Consider the following 23,858-nt stretch of genomic DNA (forward strand, 5'->3'; position numbering starts at 1 on the left):
TAGTAATACCCATAGTTGGTAGAACAGCTGTCTAGAACCCTTCTAAAGCACTTCCCACACAGCTATCAGAGACCAACAGCAAAACCATCACGAGAAAATTGGTATCCAGCTGAAATAGTTTAAAGGAAGGAAAGGGAAGGAGGGAAGAAGAAAGGGAGGAAAGGAGAAGCTCAAAAAGAGTTGTAACTCCTCAGGAGAAGATTCTGGACTTGGCTACTTCCAGGGCCCCTCATGTAACTCATTCTGCTCTAGCTTCCATTTCACCTAGAAAAGGAAGAGACTGGACTAGATATTGCCTGAGGTTTGTTGTTGTTGTTTTTTTAAAAGATTTTATTTATTTATTTGACAGACAGAGATCACAAGCAGGCAGAGAGGCAGGCAGAGAGAGAGGAAGGGAAGCAGGCTCCCTGCTGAGCAGAGAGCCCGATGCGGGGCTCAGATCCCAGGACCCTGGGACCATGACCAGAGCCAAAGGCAGAGGCTTTAACCCACTGAGCCACCCAGGTACCCCTGCCTGAGGTTTTTTCCCAGCTCTGGGTCCTATAATTCAGGATTGTCTTATTTATGATATAGTACTTCCCTTATAACTGCGTCATTCCCTACCTGGGAATTTAGCTGATGCTAAAGTACAAGGGGTGGAGCCATTACACAAGCAAAGAAACACTATGAAAAAGAAGCATATCTATAGATCCAGAAATAGAGTAACAAAATTCAGCAGCTCCAAGGTAATCTGAATTAAGCACCTTTGGAATAACTTGTTTAACTTACTCTATTTCAGCTGGCAAGAGAGGGGGTCTCATAATAACTTCAGTGACTTCTGTTTTTTTGAGAAGACTTTCCTGATCTCCACCAACCTCTACCTGCACAACCTCAGCCAAGCCTTCTGGAGAAAGTCATGGGCACACAATTAGACCCAGCGCTGGGGAGCAAGGGATAGCTCTTCCTCTTCCAGGGGACCGCTGGCCAAGACCTCAGTGTTTAATCCTGGGTACCCCCTTCTGTTTGGCCAAGGGCTAGATGATGTGAAGACTCGGAAACATATCATTGAAGCCCAATTCCTTCCTCTGCTGCTCAAGAAATTACTGAGGCCTCTGATGTGTCTATTTGTCTCATGAAAACTCCAGAGACCTGGGGCTCAACTCTTTGCAGCAGAAGAGCGGTGATGCTATGAGAGCACATTCCTCATTAACACCTGTCATGGACAAAGGGAAGATGTGGGGACACAGAGTCTAGCTGCTAGAACTCTCACCTCTTCTGCATGCCATTGGTTTTCCAGCTCTGGGCCAGCACCACGCTGCTCACCACTGGCTTCCCCCGCAAGGTCACATAGTCATCGGTTAAGTCCCCATTGAAGTTGCCACAGAGGCCACACACTTTGTTCTGCAGCCTCTCGCTGATGCTGATTTTTATGACATTGAAACCATTGTAGTAGATCTGGATGTCGGGGCTGGTGTCTATCACCAGGAACCCCTCACTGCTGTAGATTTTGGTTGCCAGCCCAGTTATAAATGGAACATTCACTTGTGTGCCATTCACCTATGGGGGTGGGGGGAAGAAAGTAAATTATAGTAGGGGTTGGCAGCTGTTACTATAAAGGGCCACTACAGATGTGTTAGGCTTTGTGGGCTATACGATCTCTGTTGCTACTCAACTCTGACCTCAGGGCATGAAAACAGCCATGGACAATATATAATTAAATTACCAAGGCTGCATTCCAATAAAGCTTTATTTAAAAAAAAAATGGAAGCAAGTGGATTTGGTCAAATTCTGTAGCTTGCTGAACACTGCCCTAGAATTTAAGGGCATTTACTCATCATACTATCCACAGTCCCCCCCAAAGCAGCAAAACATGAAGGCAGAAAGATAAGAAAACATTACAAAAGTACAATCCACACAAACAGCTGGGTTTTTGTATAAAACCTTCCCCAGCATAAACCAATTACTGAAATGAAATCCCCATCCTGTGCTAAGGAATGTCTAACACAGTTAAAACGAATCTGGGGATCACTGCCATGTTTACTGTTTTCTTGTGTATAATGTCCAAGCTAGAGGTCCTCCCCACCCCAAAGGTCCTATAGGCACAGTATTTTCTGCATTCATCATTCTCCTACTTTCTGACAGTTTCTTTTCTTAGCCCTTAGGATAGAACATAACGTGCTTTTCCTGTCCTTACCAAATAAATTGATTTTTTTCCCTCCTGGTTATTAGTAACTTTTGATTCTTAAAAAAAAAGCAGAAGCCTTTTAGAAAATGTAATTCTTTACCATTTTAGCCAGCTTGGAGTATTTTATTCAGCAATAATGTCAGTTTTGGTCTCTCGGGTGGTCATTTTGACTTTCTAGCTCCTGTATTTGGGAGCAACGCAGTTGTGTCTATGTGGGCCAATTTATAAGAAGAATTGGAGTGTCAAAAACAGTAGCAGCTTTTTATTTATTTATTATTTATTAAAATCCAGACTCTTCCTTTGAAGCCTGCAAAATACTGCCAGTTCTTTTGCCTAACGGTGGACACTGAGCTATCTGATGATTTTTCAAACAGAGATACACTCCATGCGTGATTATCTGAGCTGGTGGCAGACAGCAGAATACACACAATAACGCTTAATTCTGGAAAACATTAATGTGTGTGTCCTCGCTCTCTACCTGCCCCTCCCCAGCTGGAATCCTAGCACTGGGGACCGACTCCAGCTTCTGGGTCCGCTGGCTTGTGAGCAGCCTGGTTTAGCTGAGAGGCTGAGGTGGCTTTCAGTAGTTTATCAGAGCAGATTATACTTTACCTGGAAGGGGTGGGAGGAATCCAAGTTGGGGACCCATATGGGTTATGGGGGTGGGTGGGAGATCCACATTTATTTAATCTGCCAGTCTAAGATTCACCAGAGCCAGCCAGCCAGGCTAAGGAAGGGCCAACCTAAGAGAAATCCCAGTTTTCAGCCTCCCATTTTCTTTCATTTGCTATGTCATCATGGAGCCCTCTGATAGTGGGGGATGCTCCATCAGGCTTTTAGCGAGGTCATTATTTTTATAGGCAAATGCTTGCCTTCACCTGGCTTTTAGAAAGGATAGCAGAAATGAAAGAGCTTGTCTTGGTACAGCTGAGCAGAGCCAAGAGTACTTCTAAAGGCTCTTAAAAACAAACAAGATGCTTTTTGGAAATTAATGCAGAGTCAAAGCTGACTTATCACCTGAGATTCTATTAGCACCCGCGCAGTCATTACTGGTCCCAGAATGGTCAGCAAAGGACAGAACAGGGCCCATTCTCACACCTGCGGAATGTTTAGACTTTCATTCCTGAAAATCTGGTCATCTGTGGAGGGCATATGCAGAGGAACAATCTATTATCCTCGCACTGCGTTGTCTGGGAAAACCACAACGCCCCCTAGCCAAGGCCTCCTTCAGGTACATGTCTTAAGAATCAATGACAGGCCCATCACCTTGACAGTGTTCCGGTCGTTGATGAGAATCTGCTCTTCGTTAATGTAGAAGTAGACGGGCGAGATGATGGTGAGGTTGGGCGCCGACCACTTGTCGAAGTTGATAATGAGCTGGAAGGAGATGTCCGGCAGCTTCTGGCAGATGGTGGACAGCACGAAGGCGCAGTTGGCGGGGAAGCGGAGGAAGGCGCCGTCGAAGGTGCGGAAGACACCGCCGCCGGCAGCCAGGCAGTAGGAGGTCTTGGTGCTGAAGCAGCCGCGCACCCCGTTGCGCAGCGCGCACTCCTCGTCCGATTTGCACTGGCGCGGGTCGCACTGGATGAGGTTGCGACGGAAGCAGCGGCAGCGCCGCGTGCAGTCGCTGTTCCAGAACAGCTGCTTGGGCTGCAAGAGAGACCGCGGGCGTTAAATCCGGGCGGTGCGCAGGGCGGGGCCCTACCCCCTCCCAGGGGTGCCCCTGCAGCCGGACCCTGTTCCCGGCTGGGCTAGCCTCCTTCCAAGGGGTCTGGAATTTGCAACAGGGAGCAGGAGGGGGGCTGCTTCCATGCAAACGTGATATTAGCTCCACGCCACTCAGATGCCAGACAACATACAAGTTAGTCTTTATTGGTTTTAGTCAAGAACCTGGGAATCGTATACAGCTGGATTGTAGAACTAAGCACAGGCAACCTGTAAATGTCTAGCTGTTAGTGGAAGTAAGTGAAAAGGAAAAATATTTGGTGGGAAATTAGTCCCGCCAAGAACCGGCTCCACTTCGAGGATGAAATTCCAGTTCGCTCAAGAATGATAAAACTGCCCCTTCGTCTCTTAAATAGGTTAAAAGAAAGTTATAACCAATTCCTATGATGAGTCATTTCAACATTTGCTCAGTACGGCCATTCCAAACTTTCTCTTTATACCTATCTACTTGGATTTTACTGCAGTGGCAAGGACCTCCATTCCTTCGTGTTCTGAAGGGAGAAATCTAGAGAACAGGAAGGTTCTGGGTTTCAGTCCCAGCCCTGGACCCTCCGTGTCCACCCTGAGGAGCACTACCAGCCTTCCAGAACCTTCCTTGGCTCAGCCCTCAATTGGAGGTAATAATACAGTCTTACAGGGCAACTGTGAAGATTAAATTATAAGGCATGTTTCCAGGCATAGCGTAGGCACTCAATAAATTGTAGCTACTGTTCTTACTGGAGAAGAGCCACTCATCCTCCTTGAGAAGGTGAGAAATTATATAGTTACATAAAATACCTGTAGCAATGCCTATCCCCCATGGTGGCAGCCTATAATTTCCTATTCTTCCCCAAACAAGCAATCATCTGCAGACCCAATTGTACTTGGTGGAGTTTGTGCTCTTGAACTTGCCCTTGTTCTAGATTGAGAACTCCAGGGAACTGCTGGAAATTGGTCATGATTGTCCAGGTGGGGTGTGGTCTCAACACGTAGACGTGGTCCTAAGACCGCAGGGTAGGCACTAATTCAATTGACCAGAACAGCACTCTTCAGAGAAGATGTTTGAACTAGGCACAAGAAGGCCTCTGCTTCTGTCTGGTCACTGTTCCCAGCTTCAAGGATAGACTTATCAAAATTCCGGCTATGACAAACAGATATGACTCGGATTTGAAGGTAAATAGATAGAGAACGAGATCTCCAGGACAAATTTCCCCAGTGCAGTGCATGTCAAGATGCCACTGCTATTTCTTTCATCCTCAAAGTAAACTCATTCCTGGAACCAAGTCTTCCCTCCTTCCAGACCTGAAAAATATTTCGGGTGCCAGCCGCCTTGCAAATTGACTTCATTTCTCTTATCAGATTTGCAGAATAATTGAGTGGATGGTCTGGCCTCTCTCTGATAAGAAGTCAGACATTACATGGGCAGAAAGAGAAAAATAACCTGGCATATGTGGATATGATAAAGGATAAATAACTCATCCCACAGGAGAACTTGATCATGAAGCTAGCTTCACAGGGGAGTCACTGGGCCCAGTGCGGCTTTCTTTACCTTAATTAGACCTGGCAATGACAGCTGGGTGATTACCCTACACGCTAATGGCTAGATGTGTTCTCCCTTTATTTCCAAAGAAATGTGTTGTATAAACAGGCCCCCAAGCTTGTTTGAATGGTGGCAAGGAGATGTGGATTATTTGTTCTGTGAGTTTGCTACTTCCCAGATAGAAACCGTTGTCAAATCCCACGGACTGATGAAAATCGGATAATCATGTTTATAGTGCTAATAGCCTCGGAGAGCTGTACCTGCGTTTCCTAAGTGTTCCAAGGGCTTTTATATGCATCATTTCATTAACATGTCTGGATTTTTTTTTTTTATTGACAAAATGTTACTCAAGGGAATAAAACAACAAACACAATAGCATCTCCCGATCATTGGGCTGCTCGGTGCCAGGCACAAGGTGAGGCACCTGGCGGACATTATTTGTACAACAACCGTACGGAGTTGGTATTAGTAGCCACATTTCATGGATGGGGCAGCCGAAGCTCAGGGCAATGACACAGTTTGCTCAGTGCCCCACCACCAGCGGTGTGCTTCAGTGATGCTCAAACCCGGCTCCATTCCATGATGCCACAGACACCCCACATCCCTGCTGAGGGGGGCAGGGCACCCCTAATGGATGCAGACATGCCAGTAAAGTCTCCGGACCAGGGAGCAGAGATTGCAAGAGGGCTTTTTCAGCTTTGAGTCTGGTTATTTCTCCTCTGAGACCATGAGAAAAGGAACGTCTTCTTATTTTTTTCTCATGTGTTCTGTCTTTGCCTTTCAAATAGGCAGTATTTCTAAGAGCTAAACCCACCTCTCCCCGGAAGTCTTCCCTGATTGTTTTCTAATCTTCTGCTCTGCTTCTGTCTTTGGACACTGAAGCCGATTTCCCACTGACCGTGAACCTAAAGCAACCTCCACATTCCCTCTCTTTTATTTACTCTCAGAATAAATTCAACCTGGTGGTTCTTGAACGAGGTGATACATTTTTACAAAAAAGAGACATTATTTTTTGCCTAATTTATTTCCAATCCAGACGTTTCAATTAGATTTTTTTTTTAAGTGCTGCAATTCTGTTTCATTTAAAATTGATGAGTTCTGTAGGGTGTGATTTTTCACTCGTTGATGTGTTATTTTGTCATCGTTCTCTTGTTCTTTAAAGTGCCTGTTTCTCCTGAACAGACGTTCAAGTTCCTCAAGGCGGGGGACATGCTTTGTCGTCCCCGGCAGCACCTCCAACACCGAGATCTGCGCGAGCAGATACTCGGTACTTGCAGTTGTTACCTGTCTCCTCGCCAGCAGAAGACGGGCACGTCACCGAAGCAGAGACCCGGCTTGAGGCAGGACCACAGACAAAGCACTTTCTCCAGGGAAGGCCTTTTCTAGCTTGGTATTAGGGCACATAAAGAAAGGTTTCAAAGCACGGAACGTGCATGATTCAGGGAGCTGTCACGGAAGGTTTTAAGGAGTGATGTCTGCGAAGGGCGACTTCTTCAGCTCTCCGCTGAAGCGCCCCCCCAGAAAGGGAAGCGGAGGGCAGGAGGGGGTGGGGGCAACAGCACTGAACAGTCCAGATAGAACTCTCTGGGGACGGTCCCGGAGTGACAAACGGCCACGAGGAGATGGCGGCCTTCACACGCTTTCGCGGCGCTTCAGTAGCCCGAAGAAGGAAGGCCATTCCTCTTGGCCTCGAGCGCCGTATTTTCCAGTTAAAAATGTCCTCTGCTGAGACAGCTACAATGTCGGATTCCCAGCCGCCTCGGAAGCGCTCACCGAGATTCACGGGACGGGGAACGGGAGGGCCTGGAGAAGGCACGGCGGGGGCAGAGACCCAAATGCCCGCGGAGAGCGTGGGCCAGCGCGGGAGGCTCGCCGGGGCCGGGGCCAGGCGGGCAGGGAGGCCCCAGCGCCTTTCCGCGTCGGCGGCTCCGCGAGCCGGGGCCTCACCCGACCTGCCCTGAACCTCGTGGCCCCGCAGAGAGGCACCATCTCTCCCTAACCCGGGGAGCCGGCGGGCGGACGTGGCGGGCGGGCCTACCTCGTAGTACTTGCCGTCGGCGTAGCAGCCGCAGCTGTGCGGCGGGATGCAGCTCCGGCCGTCGAGCACGTAGCCCGCGTCGCACTGGCAGCCCTCCACGCAGTAGTGGTTGCAGTCGCTCTTGAGGCGGATGGCGGCGCAGCGCGGCTGGCACACGCTCACGCAGCTCTCGTAGTGGCTGTTGGGAGGGCAGGTGACGGCTGCAACACAAGGCGCACACACAGGACACACGTCAGGCCCCGCCGCCTCTCGGGGACCGCGCACACCTTCGCTGCGGCCGCGGCTTCCCGCGCTCGGGGAGGCGGAGCCCGGCGGGGAGTGCGCGCGCAGCCTCTCCCGCGGCTCCTCTGCTTCCGGAAAGCCTCCCTCCGCCTCACTCCCACTTAAATGTTGGGCCGCAAGGGGATGCGGTACCTGGGGTTCCCTCCCGTACTCTTTGTGTTCTCCTCAGCCCTGTTTTTGGGGCTTGCTCTGACCTGCGGCCTCCACGCCCCATCCCCCCGCCACGCGCTTCTGGGCTTCAGTCGGGCGCCCCCACGCTTTCCGGTGCGCTCCACGCTCGCATTGTCCCTTATGCGTGCCCTCCTCGTGCCCTCTGCGGGGGAGCCCCCTCTCGCTGGCAGAGCGCCCCCAACCTTACACCAATGGCAACTGGCCTTCACCCCAGAACTTATGCAGAATCTTTTCGAAACCAGGAGTGCATAAACGGTCCATAACGGGGTGCCCGAGCCCCTGGATTTCTGAGGAGGCAAGTGTGCGCCGCATGTGCGTGTGGGTGTGAACTACGCTCTACCATTTTCGGATGCGTGTGGACGCTCTTGGGGAAGACAGTGAGGGTCCTGGAGAGGAGCGGGCGTCTGGGGCGAGCTGCAGGACACTGAAGCCAGTTACTTAGCCTCTCTGGGCCCAGCTCCTTCCCTGTGAAATGCACACACTTACGGCACCGACTTCATGGCCTGGGGGGCAGGAATTCTGTGAGTCTGTGTGCCTGGAACAGTGCTTAGCACGTAAACGCTCAGTGTTAGCCAATCTTTAAAGACAGGTTTGCTGGAAAGTTCTATAGAAGCTATTATTTTAATCAACGTATATGAAAAGCACAAGTACTGTCATGTGGGAACTTCTCTATACCACATACAGTATACATTTGGGGCACATTTTATTTTTTATATCACCTAATAGTAAAATTGGACTTTTTTGGCATGCATTTTACATGTATAGGTTCATGTAACCAACACCATGACCTATAGGTTTTTAAACATTTAATTTAGAAGGTACTACCTGCCTGTGGTAGACAATGGAAGCCATACAAGTAAAAGTGCAACAGAAAAGCAACCTCTGGTAACAAATTAGGGTAGAATCTTCTAGAAACCTTCTATGCATATATAAATACCCAGGCGTGTGTGTGCGCGCACGCATGCATGCATGTGTGTATTCCATTCCCATTTTTTCACATGAATGGGAGCATAATATACATATTTTCCTGCTCATTGCTTTTTCATGACAGTATTCCTTCCATTACCCTTGAATTACTGTTTTGCACTGTTACCTGGTATGTGTATTTTCTGTTTATGATGATGCTGCAGTGAACATCCGTAGACATATATCTTTGACCTCATGAGTAAATGACTCTGTATAATAAAATCCTGGAAGTGGAATTACTGGGTCAAAGGGTTCATACGTTTAAATTTTTGATAGATGCAACCCAATTGCCCTCTAAAGAGGCTACACCAATTCATCCTCTTACCAGCACTACATGAAGAGGTTTATTTTCACTCATCCTTGCTGAGTGTGTAGCACCAAACCTCTGATCTTTAGAAATGCATAAGGTTAAATGTCATACATAAATATAATATATACATATCTCAATCCCATATATATAGGATTACTACCCTGAATATATAGAGAATTCGTAAAACTCAACTCAACCACAATAACAAAAACTCAAAAAATGGACAAAGGACTTGGACAGACATTTCTCCAAAGAGGATGATACACGAATGGCCATTAAGCACATGGAAATATGCTCAATATCACTAATCATCAGGGAAATAAATATCAAAACTACCATGAAAAACCACCTCACACTCAGTAGGATGGCTACTATTTAAAAAACTCAGAAAAGCCGGTGTTGGCAAAGGTGCAGAGAAATTGGAACCCTTGGCCCGTTTGGTGGGAATGGAAAATAGTGCAGTTGCTGTGGGAAGCAATATAGCAGCTCCTCAAAAAATTAAAAATAGAATTATCATGTGATCTAGCAATTCCACTTCTAGATATATGCTCAAAATATTTGAAAAAAGTTTCTCAGAGAGACCTTTATATGCCTATGTTCATAGCCACCTTTTTCACAATGGCTAAAACATGAAAGCCATCCAAGCATCACTGGATGGATGAATAGATAAGCCAACGTGGTATATCCACACAATGAAATATTAGTCAGCCTTAAAAAGGAAGGACATTCTGCAATATACCACAGCATAAATGAACCTTGAGGACATTATGCTAAGTGAAATAAGCTACCCAGACAGACAGATGCTGTGTGATTCCACTTAGAGGGGGTATCCAAAGTCTTCAAGTTCATAGCCATAAGAAACAGAACAGTAGGCTGCCAGGTGCTTGGGTGGGTGGGGCATGAGGAGTTAGTGTTTCATGGGCATAGAGCTTCAGTTTTGCAAGATAAAAATAGTTCTGGAGAGGGGTGTTGGTGGAGGTTGCACAGCAATGTAAATACGCAATGTGAGTACTTAATGTCACTGAACTTAAAAATGAGTTAAAAAAGTTAAGAACATAAATTTTATGTTCTGTATATTTTACCACAATAAAAAAATTGAAAATAATTACTGTATCCTTACTTAGTTTGCATTCTTTGATCAGCTTTTCACTTGTTTATAATCCATTTGTATGTTTTCCTCTGTGAATTTCTTTTCCATGTCCTCTGTGCATTTTATGGTGCTGAATTTCTGTATTACATTGTAAAAGCTTTTTAAAAATTAAAAATAGACTTTTGTCTGTCATGTGTTACAAAGTATTTACTGTTGGCTTCTAAATTGCTGCTTCTTTTTTGGCAGGTTGGGGGGGACGAACCTGTATTTGATTATGTTTTTGTCATATAGAAATTTAAATTTTTAAAGGTGTCAAATTTATCAGGCTTTTCTTCTCGCTTTGGGCATTTTGCTTAGAAAGGCCCTCTCTATTGCAAGATTACCAAGCATGAGAACAAAAATGCCTTTGTCTTCTCCTAGTACTGTTATAACTGACGTTTTTATGTTTGATCTTGATTCTGTTTGGATTTTATTTTTGGGTGAGAAGTAAAGTGGGGATTTAGCTATTTCCCCCTTTTACTTGTCCTTTGTCCCTTGCCTATTTATTAAAGAATACATTTTTCCCCAGTAATTTGAAATGCCTGCTTTATGGAATACTAATTTCTCTTTAGTGTTTGGGCCTATTTCTGGATTTTTCTCATCTTCCCACTGGTTGATCTTTCTATTCATGTCCCAGCATTAACTCGGTTTTGTTGAAGCTCTACAATACATTTTAATATCCGAGAAGACACACCAGCTCTTTAGAAATGCTCATTGTCCCAAGTATGCTGGCCCCATTTCCCCAACCAGACTCTAACCTATTTTGTACTTTGGATTCTTCTGTGACACCCAAAACAGTCCCGAGAACAGGGGAGGTAGGATTAATAAACATTAGATTCTTGAGAACAAACTTTAAAATTCCTAATACTGATTTTTGCCACCCCAATGAAGTATGAGAACTGTGGAGGATGATGGCTCTACCCTTGGATTTCCACTGTGGTCACGAATGTGGCTCTTGTCGTGGCCAGTACACTGATGGATTTAGCCTTTGTGCCTTGGGGGCAGGGGGCAGGAGGCATGGATCGCCCCCAAAAATGATGCAGTACAATGCAGTGGACAAGGGCTGTGGAATTGGGCTGACTGGTTTGAGCCCTAGATCTGGTGCTAACTAACACTATCACCTGGGTAGGTACCTACTTTTTCGAAGCCCATTTCCACCTCTGTCAAGGGCAGCTAATATCTTCCTCATCAAGTAGTTGTTAAGAGAAAATGAGGTGTATTTTGCAAAGCTCCTAGTCCACTGCCTGGTACTTCAAGGACAGCTTCTGCTATTATAGTGGGAACAGTTGTATTAGGAGAAGAATTTATTGGATCTGCAGAGAAATCTGTAAGAGAACTCCTAATTACCAGACTTGGGATCCAGGACTCTGAATAAAAAAGGGAAAATGAAAATGACACTCAGTGTGAGTGTCAGAGTGTGCTCTGTCTGAGCACTCGCCAGGTGTCATGCACGGGGTGGCACGGATGATGAGACATCAGCCCACTTAATTCTCACAGTGGCCCACCCAAGTTGGAAGACAGCCCCCACGGACCTGATCCTGTGCAGAGGTCCTGTAAGCCCCATGCAGCGTCGGGGCGGAGGGTCTCCAGTCCCCAGGGTCCTCCTCTGACCTCCGCCCAGGGTCAGAGAGGCAGCAGTGCCCAGTGGAAGGAGCACTTTCCTTGGGAAAGTTTCAGCATTTCTCAGAGCTTCACTTTCCTCCTCTACAAAATGGGACTATTAATAGCACCTGCTTTACGGGGTGGCTGGGTGGAGAATATGAGCGAGGACTCATATCGCACTTAGAATAGTGTTAGGCACATAGTCAGAGCCAAGTCACCGCTAGGCTTTACGATCTTCCTCTCCTGTGGCTCACTGTATGCTCACTCACCATCTACAATGCTAATTTAAGTCTCCCATGAAGGGGCTGAAGAAAGGACAGACTCAGCTGAATGAATTTTAAGGAGGGGTTAGTAATTAAGACAACAGACCTCCCTCTCCCCGTCTAAACCTATTTGTTCAACTTGGATGAAGAAGTTTTCCAAAGCATTTACAAATACGGTAATTGGGTTAATAAATTATCCCCTTGATAGGAATAGCCAATATCGTTCGTTGAAAAACAGCAGCACTCTGCCTTGTCACCAATAAGGGGTAAATTTAAAAGACCATTCTGTATTATCCCGTTTTCCTCCTGAAAACACCATTTCTCGTATTTTGACATGTGAGTGTTGAATTGGATTAATTCCTGGGGGGCAGGGGGCCGTGAACCCTGCCCTCGCTTCTCAGACATTCCACCACGTTCCATACGGTTACAAACCGCCCTGTTGAAGACAGGCTTTCTGTGTTCACCAGTCTCTCAGATGGAATGCCCGAGTTAGGACTCAGTCTCCTGCAGCTTTTCTCTGCTTCTGAAATTCAAAATGGAAAACTCAGCTGCCTCCAACTGCGCCCGCCCCCCATCCCCACCCACATACCTTCTTTAAAGTATAATTTTTTCTCTTATTTTAGCATTTCTTTTTTTTTCCCCCAGTCACTATCAGCATCTATCTCCCCAGGAGCTCTCTTTCGGATCTTTAGCCCCGTCCTGAAATGCCAAGGTCGGGGGAGGTCTAACTGACCCTCATGCCTCCCAGCCTCAGCCCTGCTGGCAGGCAGCTGGTCTAGGCAGGGATGGGGCCCAAGGCCGAGGGTGAAGCAGGACAGACTCTGCTCTGAGTGCCTTGGATAGAGCTCCCCATTACTATATATAAAGGAGGCAACCCATGTCTGTGCAGAACTTTGAGGAGGCGAGAGGAAAGTGGTGTTGGTGGAGAGGCAGAAGAACAAGAAAAAATGGTCTTCGTATCCTAAAGAGTCTTCCTTTTCAAAACTGTGTCCCCATCCTGCACCGTTTTTAGTTCTATAGGTCCAAGCTTGATAGAGGCAGGGGCAGTGTCTTCCTCCCGGGTGAGAAAGGGGTTTCCCAGCACAATTCCTTTTCCTTACCATGAGTGACAAAAATTGAGACCTGTCGTTTAACGTGAGTGTTCATGACATCAGCCCCCTCTAAAAACAGTTCTTGTCTATGATTTCCCTGTGCACAGCAGCTAGGAGCAATGGTTCTGGCACCCACTATGCCCTGACTCCCATCCCAGCTACCCAGGGAGTAGTTCAACCACCATACCTGGCTACAGGAAGAGAGGCCTCCTTACTGTAAGTCTCAAGAGGAAGCAGGCGGTCTCTTGGTCTCTTTCCCAGCAGCGTTCCCCATCCCACACCATATCTAGCTCCCTGGGTCCAAAGCCTGGTTTTCTGATTTAGGTGAAGGCAAGCTCTCTGGCTCCACGGTGCTGACCCCAATGAATCCAGAGTAGCTCTGGGGACTTATCCAGATCCTGACTTTTTTATAAGCATATTTATTTCATTGGAGTCACCAGAGGCCAATTAGTCTGGACAGTGACTCCCGCTGGCCTCATCCCCACAACCTCTTACTCAGGGACCAAGCCTGGCTGAAATGGTATTGGCACCTTTCCCTCCCTCTCCCTACTTCCTCCCGCCCTTCCCCTTCTAGCTACATGAATCCCCTTGTGTGGAATGCAAACCAGCCATGGGAGCCTTAAACTACAACCCTGCTTCTGGGTTTTCGTCGACATTCCCCTCTTTTTCAGTGCGGAAAGGGAGTTTATTTTCTGAGACCCCCACCGAGTCACTTATACAGAGTTCTGTGCGTTCAGCATCCATTTGTAAGCTTTTCATACAACTAGGCCTAGAAGAGATTTGCTGTTGTTAATGAGATGGAGATGGGAAAATGGACCGAGGCAGCCTGGCCAAAGACCACTAGTGGTTTCTCCACCCCATCTTTTCCTATTATGATGTGCTCGATGCAGGCGAATTACTCCAGTACATAACACACCAGTACAGTGTATACGAGTTGACAGCATGAGCTTTGGGGTGAGAAGGTCGAATCCTGAGATTGTATGACCTTAGGCAAGTTATTTAACTCCTCTGAGTCTCTGTTTCTCCTGACTAATTGGGTTATTGAGGAGAATAAACGAGATAATGTTGATAAAGTGTTTAGCACTGGGGTTGGCTCAGAACAAGCCATTAATATAACAACAACACCACTTGGCATGCATACAATGTGTTATGCTTTCAATTACCTAATTTGATCCTCTGGATGTTTCTGTAGCATAAAGGGTAAAGGCAGCGGCATTATCAAAGCATCATCACGGGGAAACTAAGAACCAGGGCGGAAAAGCAAATTGCTCCAAGGTCACACCAGCATTTAAGGACAGAGCAAGGCTTGAATCCAGGGGCTCTAATTCTTTTTTTCTCGTGCTTTTAACATTCTGCTATGTTTCATAAACACAAAGACCGATACATGACATATATGAATCCAACAGAACAGCATGCTTAGAGAAAGCATGTAAATTACCAGCACCATGATGGGCCCATGAGGTTCTAGAACAAAGTAACTATCTGACTAACTCACTCTTCCCCCATTAGTCCTTTCTTAAAAGTGTATTGTGCCCTTGCTGAGTCCAAATGCCATCTGTGGTGCTCTGTGCTCTATGTAGGTGATCTTATTTACTCTCTAGAGCAACGCATGAAATAAAGGGTTATTATTCCCAGTTTATGGATAGGGAAATGGAGGCTCTGAGAGGTTGTGTATCTTGTTTCAGAGGTCAAACTCAATTCCAAATGCATATATATCCTGAGAGGGCTCTGCTCCGTGGACTTCTACGGAATCGGACTTCCGGCCCGCCCACAGAAACCAGGTACCGGGAGAGAGGGACGGGGGAGGACTCACAGCAGGACGTGTAATTCCTCCAGCCGGTTACGGCGATCCCCTGAGTCTGGCAGGTGCTGGCATAGTTCTGCAGCCAGCTGCAGGCGGTCTGCACTGCGCCCCCATCGATGCAGGAGTCAAACAGGCAGTTCTTATAGAAGAAGGTGGGGTTCACTTTGCTGTGACACTTGGTGAAGCCGGCGTTCTGGTTGGGGATCAGGCTGCACAGCTGTTGCACCTTGGAGAACCCCTCCACCTTGGCGCAGGAAGGGCAGCGATCCCCGCAGCCAACCTGGCAGAAGGTGTCCCTCTGCACCCAGCTCTGCCCGAACTCATTGATGCTGGAAGCAAGCAGACCCATGGGCATCTCCAGATCATCTTCGGGGTTGCTGTTATAGCGGCCGCACAGGCCCACCGTGCTGTTCTGCATGCTCCTGGGGACCGTGACTGACAGGAAGCTCTTCCAGTCATACACGACCTTGAGGCCGAACTCCGTCTCCACCACCACGTGGAAGCCAAAGGAAAAGATATTTATTTTCCCTTGTCCCAGCTTCAGGGGCAGATATAAGCGTTCATCGTTGACCTACAGGAGAGAGAGGGTTGCAGTAGAGAAATGTGGTGGGCCCAGAGAACACCCACCTCTCCGAACGATCCGGCTCGAGAGCCGCAGCCCCAGAGGGGGGTTGGAATAGGTTGAACGTAATCTTGGCAAGTAGTGTCATTTATGTCAGTCAACTATTATTATTAGGATCTGAGCAGAATTAAATGACTATCCTTTGTGCACTAATACACCTATTTATTTCGATGCCTTCTGTTTACATAGCATTATTTCCCCCAGGAGTTCAAACTGTTTTCTCCAAAGTAATGAGAGGGGAATAAGAATTCAATTAAAGTTTAGACTAAAATACCAAACTGTAGAACTCCAGTGTTCCTATTTCCAGCTGTATTGTGCATTGGTTTTAGGTAAACCCCAACTTATTCATTCCTTTGGGATTTTTTTTCCCCCCAGAGGAATGATTTGACTTTGCTGTCCCTCCTACCTGGGATGCCATTCTTCACCCATCAACCATCCTCCTGCTCCTAGACCCTGCTCGGATGTCGCCTTTTCTATAAAGCAAGACTGTTTGAGCCTGTGGTGAGAATTAATCACTCCCGCATCTGGGCAACCAGAATGTTATTTATATTTGTGCTCTTGTTCACCTTTGGCCAAGATCAAGCCCGTGTGGCCCCGCTGCTCAAGCACCATCACAATCTGCCTTACATCATGGTCAGTTGTCTACATTTCTGTCTCGCCTACAAGATCATGAGCAACTTGAGGGCAGGAACCACACTTTATTGATCTTTATATCCACCTTCCTCCTCGCTCCCTGCCGGGTGCCCAGCGCAATGCCTCATACTGAGAGGGCCCTTGACACATGTTTCCTCTCATATATTTTTTATTTGTAAAACAAGGACATCCCTTAACATACAACCCCGGAACTGCATTGCCCTTGCACTGCCCTATTTTGATTCAGATGAGCCAAATCCTATAGCCCTTGGCTGGGTGGGTACGTGACAGAAAATAAGACTACTGTGAGGGCCAGGAGAGCAGGTCGTCTTCTCCAGAGAGGCAGGTGGCTGCTCCCCTGGGGGTGTTCTAACACTGCTCCCTGACCAGAAATGCCTTCCCTTCTGACCTTAATCTCCCCCCCCCCTTATCCGACACCCCCCAACCACACTGCTACTGCTGTGGTTCTGGCCCTCACCACCTTTACCCTGACTGCTGAATATTCTCCCACCTGGTCTCCCTGCTCTGATAATGCCCTTCTCCTCCCTTCACTCACTGCTGCCACTCCAGCATCTTTTAACGCAATTAAAAGCCACTAATCCAATACTTCAAACCCTCTCTATAGCCTGAGTCAAATGTCTCATACACTCAGCAGATCCCAAAGAGGGTTCTCCAGGACCTGCCCCCACTTCTCTCAGACCCAACTCACTTACTTCCCCTAGTCCAGCAATACCCAACACTTTGCCATTCCCCAGATGGACCAAGTTGTGCCGGTCTTTTGCTACATGCCATTTCCTTTGCTGAAAGTGTGATGGTTCTTTCTGGATCCTACCCGGGGCCCTCATCCTCCATCACCGTTGACTATGGGTGGTGGTCTTGGCCGACTGGAAGCCCGGAAGGTTATGACTCTACTCCACTGCCCCCGTCTACCCCAAGGGTAGCCCTTGGCCAATGACAAACCCATACAGGGGACCAGAGGACCAACTCTGTGTGAAGGTCATGTGCCAGAGCTCCCGGTGGCCCAGGCTGAAGCTGGTCTCCAGCTCAGACCACATCCTTGCTGAACTGTCCTCCTCTGGGGCTTCTCTCCTAAGAATCCCCAGCTCAGACTCTGCCTCTAGGGAACCCAACCTAACCCAGCAATGATGCCCTTCCCCTTGTCCTCCCTCTCTATGGGGCAATGTTCACCCTTCACGTTGCAAGTCGACTATCTCCTCTTCCATGAATATTTGTCTAGGAAGCGTTTATTTATTCATTTGGCACCGCTGTGTGCCAGGCACTGTGTTAAATGCTAGAATAAGACACAGGGCCCTTCCCCTAGTCGCTCACAGACACATGGCAGAGAGAAGTCCATAAATCAATACTAATAACATCACCTGATAAAAGCAATGATAAAAATAAGTAGATGCACAGGCACCAGATTCAGCCTGGGGACAGCACCAGGCATGCCTGCAAGAGATGATACACACACACCTGGTCCTAAAGGATGAGTAGTGCCGGCCAGTCAAGGAGGGATGAGAGGAAGAACAAGGAATCCCGAGAAAAGGGCACAGCCCAAGTACAAGTCAACTAGAGAGATAAGCAGGAAGAGCCGCAGCAAGTTAGTGCTGTTAGAGCATAAAAATGTGGCCTTGGGAGTACTGGAGATGGGGAGGTGGGGAGGGCCTGGGTCATGGAAGGCCTTGTATGCAGTGTCATCCATGACAGAGGCCATGAGATCACACCTGACAAAGACCTGCTCACTTGGCACAAAAGAAGTCACTGGTGACCTTCATAAGAGAACTTGAGTAGAGCGAGGAGACCAGAAGTCAGATGGCACAGTTCGACAGCAAATTGGAGATATGGAAGCAGATTTCCAGGGAGATCTCTCTCCCCAGGAACCTGGAAAGGAAGGGGAGGAGAGGGACTGAGTTGAAGCTGGCGGTGAATGCGCATCAAGGTTGGCTTTAGAATGGACATGTTTATGGGTTGAAGAGAAGGACCTAACATAGGAGGGAGAGAAGAGAGCAGACAAGCATGATCCCTGAGAGGGCAAAATAGAGAGGGACCGGTGGTGAGTGGCCATGGAGGGGAGGGGATGTCTCTGTGTACCTGGAAGGGAGGAGGGGAAGATGATGGCTGATAGGTCATTTCAGGAGTGCGGGAGGGCAGAACAGGAGAGAGACTGTGCCTGGGGAGCACAGATTTCTCAACCAGGAGCCCCAGAGGTGGCGATGTGGGTCCTGTGCAAACACAGGGGATGTGGATGTCAAGGTCACGGAGGGAAGTGGAGGCTGAGGGGACTCCTGCCTGCCTGGAAGACCCACACCAGTAAACTAAAAGCTGTACATCCAAATGCTTCTGTGTACCAGCCTGCTTTTCCTCCTCAGTTTCCTTGCATTCTGTATCCTTGGTTATGGGGTGCCAAGCAGGAGGCCAGACCTTGCAGGGAGGCAATAGGCCCAGATTCAAGCCAAAGGGCTTACAGATTCTATCGCTGCCCAGGAGCGCCCCGAGAAAGGAACCCCCTCCAACTCAGAAGGGCAGACTCGGCTTCTCTCTGCCTTTGAAGCCCATGTATGCCACCTCCATCCCAGCTCCACTGTCTTGTCTCTGCAAGGGACAAATGAAGGGAATGAGGAAGCAGAGGGAGAGGAGACACCGAAAGGGAGAGGCTGGTATGGAGGCAGAGCCTGATGGAGGGAGCAGGAAGGCACGGAGAGAAAGAGAACAGGGCGTGGGGATGAGTGTCAGGACATGTGTTGCAAATACCTAAGCGTTAGGAATAAGACCACATACCAGATTTTTAGCAGAGACCTTTCCTTTATGCAACTGGCCCTGATGTTTGTGTATAGCTTCTCCAGCTGTCCTGAGGTCTCCTCACCCCACAAAGAAAACACTTTGTTTTCTTTTCCTAGAATGCTTTTATCTCATTCTCAGCCTGGTTGACATAATCTTTAAAGGCTCAGCTCTGGGCTGCCTCTTCCAGAAAGCCTTCTCTGAGGCCCCTGAGGCTGGAGGAGGCAACCTGTGTGCTCATGACCCTCCACATGGCACATTTTTGGAGCATTTTCCATGACATCCCCATAACCTGCTAACACGTCTTTCTCTGCCACGAGACTCTTGGGAGTTCTCTTGGGACAGAGGTCACTTCTGATTCATTCTTCTTGCCCCAGAGCTTGGCACAGAATGGGCCTCAGTATAAGCCCATCAAACTAACCTGAGCTGGGGTGATGGTCAAACCCTCACTCTTCTCTTGTGGCCACAGGATGGCCAGTAAGTGACTAAAGACACTGGCTGTGAGGATCCTGACAGCCTTCCCCTTGTCCTAGACCATGAAACACCTGGTTGTGCTGAAGCCCAGCGGCCACGGCAGGGGACAACAAGTGTCTGCAGAGCTCTGGCTGTGGCTGGCTGAGACGTGGGCTGCCGCAGTGCCCTTAGGAGTGGCTCGCCTTCCGCTGCTCACCCCTGTAAACCTCGCTGGGATAGCATGTTTATTTCTAGCGTCCCTTGTCTTAGTGGTTTCCCTACATCCTTCAGTACTTCTTAGTGTAAGGCAAGGTCAGAGGCATAAAGGGACCCTGCAGCTTCAGGAAACACTTCCACGGCCCCTCCACTTCTGGGAGCCCCAGCCGTGACCTGGGGGGCCCTGCTGTGTTTCCCCCAACCCTTCATTGCACGTTGTCATTGTGATGGTCATTATTCTTGTCTCAGGGAGAGATGGTGACTAATAATAACATCATGGGAAAAACAAATGCAAATCATTGAACAAGCAGATCCTGTAATGCATATTAATAATTCAAAGTAAATGCTAAATCTATCCCTCAGGCCCCCAAAGAAAAGAACCTTCAAGCATCCTGAACTCTAGCTGCCTGTCAGAGATTTGCAAGCCATACACGGTTTGCAGCTTGAGCACTTAGGGTGCTCAAGCACTTCTGGGTGACTTAGAAAGACGGACTCTGGGAGTGCCTGGGTGACTGAGTAGGCTAAATGCCTGACTTCAGCTCAGGTCATGATCGGAGGGTCCTGAGATCAAGCCCTGGGTTGGGCTCCCTGCTGAGCCTGGAGTCTGCTTCTCCTCCTTATGCCCATCCCTCCTGCTCGTGCTCTCATGCTCCCTCTCTTTCCCTCTGTCTCTAAGACTGATGATTCACAGACCTGTCCCTGAAGCAAATGATACCTTATATTTAATTAAAAAAATAAAATAAAATCTAGAAAGAAAGAAAAAAAGAAGGAAGGAAGGAAGGAAGGAAGGAAGACAGACATACCCTGGTTAGCATTCTCCACTCCACGCCTTTAATCAATTCCTCCTTGGTGCCCATTACTCACTCCCTCTTGTGGGTTGAACTGTGTCACTTCCAATAAAGACAGGCTGAAGTCTTAACCCCCAACACCACTCTGATACCTGTAAAGGCGACCTTATTTGAAAATAGGGTCTTTGCAGGTGCATCACGTCAAGATGAGGTCATACTGGATGGGGGCGGGTGCCATATCCAAAGACTGGCGTCCTTGAAGGGGGAGCACGACTCGGCCCAGGAAACAGAAGGTGCAGAGGGAAGGCGGCCCCGTGAAGACGAGGCAGGGACTGCAGCGACGCCGTCACAGGCCAACGATCGCCTACAACCACCAGAAGCTAGGAGCTGATTTTGGATTCTTAGCCTCCAGAACTGGGAGAGAATAACGTTCTGTTGCTTGAAACCACCTAGTCTGTGATATGTTGTGATGGCAGCCCCAGGAAATGAATACTGCCTTCCCTCTCTGTCACTTTACAGGGGAAGAAGCAAGCTGTGTGGTGCCCGTGGCTCATGCCTTTAGCCGTGAACACATCCCATGAGGCCAGGGCAGGACACGTGCCGGGAAGGTGAGCTGACCCATCAGGGCCTTTGGCCCGACAGCAGGAAGCGAGGGAGGGAGACACTCAGGGAGAGCAGGGGATCAGCCACCACGAGAGAGAGAGAGCAGGGACAGCACAAAAGAGAGGAAGGGTTCACAAGGCCCCAGTGGTCTCCCTGTGAAAATAACTGGGTCAGAAAACAGCATAGGAGTCTCAGAGGTCCATATACCTAAATGCCCAAGAGTGCGTAACACAAGGCAGAAAATGCAGTCTCATGATACACTGCATGAGACAGGACCTATGAGCAAATGATATTTTTAAAAGAAAAAAAAAAACTCTAAAAGGTAGAATGGTGGGTGTTGAATGTCAAGGAGATAAGGAACTGCATGAGAATGGGTAAACCTAAGGGTAGAAATGGATCAGATGAGGAGCGAGGACTCATACGATGCAAGCCACGCGGACGAGATGGCCCACGCGTTTGCTTTAACATGTATGGTGAGAGAATGGAGTCGAGCGCGGCTCCTGCAATAGGCAGCCTCGACTGTCGGGACATACGGGGAGTCTTATGTGGCTACAGGCCAGGCTTCGGGTGTCTTCCTATCTTGCCTCGACAGCAGCTTCATCCCACAGGTTGATGAGGACGTGGCCAGCAGCAAAATGAAGGGCCTGGGGACCGGAGGCGAGAGGGGCTGCTATGTCGTCTCATTCATCCACTTGACAAACGTGTTGAGTGTCCTGACAACAGAGCGCTGGATAGTCATTTCACATACGGAGGAATGAGGCAGGGGTCCTGCCCTCAAGAAACCCAGGACAGATACCAAGCAAGTCAGACACGAGCACCTCCCACCCCGGAATGGAAATACGAGTCATGCGGCCATGGCCACACGGGCCAACGGTTCTGGGAAGCACCGAGGGAAGCAGTCAGGCTTTGCGTATCATATCCAGAGAAGGGAAGAGGAATAGTCCCGGCGAGTCCCTGCCTTAGATGCCAAGAAGGCACATTTTTGGATAAACGTGAAAGGGCAAGCAGTTAGGAAGCTTCTTTCTGTCAGAGAAGGCGGGTGAGGAGATTCTAAGGAAGGAAAGAGATCTGGAGAGCTGCTCAGGGAACTCCCAAGTAAGAGCTCAGCATTTTTCAGAGAACGTATACAAGGTGAAACAGGAGACCCCCTTAGAGATAAATTACGCCACAGATCAGTGAGGATCGTGCTAAGAGGCTCACGCTCTGTATCAGCGCTTCCAAAATGCCGGAGCAGGGCTGCTGGCTGGTTCATCGGCACTCCTGAGGGGTTCCGCTCAGAGCAAGACCAGGGAGAAGGAGGGGCTGGGTCTGTTGCGGGAGCTGATGTCCTCAGACCGGACGATGAGCACACAGAGCTCCTCCAGCCCTATCCGCCCCTATCTTCGTCAAGGGAGTGGAGGGTAGAAAGAGGGCACCAAGGTGCAAGTAGGAAGATTGTAGGAGGCCGCTGAAGGCTCCAGATGTGCACAAGACTCCTAAACTCCCGGATCTCATGGGGGTCAACGGGGAGATAGGAGGAGGTGGGAAGGAGGCCAGAGCAGGGGACTCTCGTCCTGGGCTCCATAAAGGGAAGGAGATGGATGGGGCAGCAGTACCACTGACAGACGTCTAAGCCCTGCTAGGCACGTGCTCTCTTTTAGAGATGGAGTGACTGCCCGAGGACACACAGCAGTAGCCCAGCTGGGATTCGAAGCTAGGTCTGTGCTCTCTCCAACATGCTCTGCTACATTGGGAGGGATACAATTTCTGTTCCTAACTCGGTGCTTTGAGCAGAATATTTTTCTCTCTGAGGCTCAGTGTCCTTATCTATAAGATAAAGCAATAGAAAATCTCCAGGACCTCTCTCTGCTCTAATAGCTTATGCTTTTCCATGGATTCTAGGCTAGCCCGATTCAGCTGGAGCCTGGCCTGCTGACCCCGAACCCCCACGCTCACATCCCAGCTCCTTTTCTGTTGTCTGGCCTTGACTACTCACCAGCACCGTGTGCTTGTAGGCCCTGTGAATCACAATGCTGTAGCCAAACACGGTCACGTCCACCTGCTTGACCCACAAGGCCAGGGATGGGTCCCGGTCCTCATTCTTGGCTGTGACGACAAACTTGGGGAAAGTGTCTGAGCTTGGCCTGCTTCCCGTGGTGCAGAGGATAAGGGGGCAGCTGGTCTGGAAGTCAAAGGGGTAGCCATCAAAGGTGAGGTAGTGGCCGTAGCCCGAGACGATGCAGGAGGCATCAGTGCGAGGCTGACAGTAGTAGAGGCCTCCCTCCTCCATGCAGTACTCGTCCCCCTTGCACGGGATGCTCTCACAGTGGACGCTGTTGTCTGTGCCGTTGCAATAGCAGAAGATCTGGCAGTCCACATCCACCCAGAAGGTCTCATTGGTGGCAAGCTGGTGGCCCTCAAAGTTGCAGCCACACTCGCTGCGGGTGACGCACTGGCTGCCTTGCAGGGCATAGCCTTCGTCACACTGACAGCCCTCAGAGCAGCTGTCCACACAGATGGGGCCCAGGGCCAGCGTCTCACAGGTCTCCATGCACGTCACACACTCCTCGAAATGGCTGTTCTCCGGGCATTCCAGAGCTGAGGGTGGCCAAGGAGAAGACAGGCTTGAGCAAGCAACAGGGGTGAAGAGAGAATGTGTATGCACTCACTAGCTGCTTGTGGTGTGTATGTGTTCCTGCTGCATGGGAATGCGGTGTGCTTA

General features: G+C 48.8%; 1 protein-coding gene across 2 annotated transcripts in view; it reads right to left on the reverse strand.

Annotated features, from left to right (window-relative positions):
• LOC308350602 (alpha-tectorin) overlaps positions 1-23,858 on the reverse strand; it is a gene marked incomplete at its 5' end in the record, with an annotated part of 68,272 nt that overhangs the window by 13,446 nt on the left and 30,968 nt on the right. For both annotated transcript variants that reach the window (XM_080816061.1, XM_080816062.1), the window contains 5 exons: positions 1,250-1,536; positions 3,431-3,814; positions 7,447-7,646; positions 15,074-15,635; positions 23,133-23,734. In XM_080816061.1, coding sequence (XP_080672187.1) covers positions 1,250-1,536; positions 3,431-3,814; positions 7,447-7,646; positions 15,074-15,635; positions 23,133-23,734 — 2,035 coding nt within the window. The remainder of the gene's footprint in view (positions 1-1,249; positions 1,537-3,430; positions 3,815-7,446; positions 7,647-15,073; positions 15,636-23,132; positions 23,735-23,858) is intronic.

This window comes from Martes martes, assembly GCF_963455335.1.
Source record: "Martes martes genome assembly, chromosome: 10".
Taxonomy (NCBI): Eukaryota; Metazoa; Chordata; class Mammalia; order Carnivora; family Mustelidae; genus Martes; species Martes martes.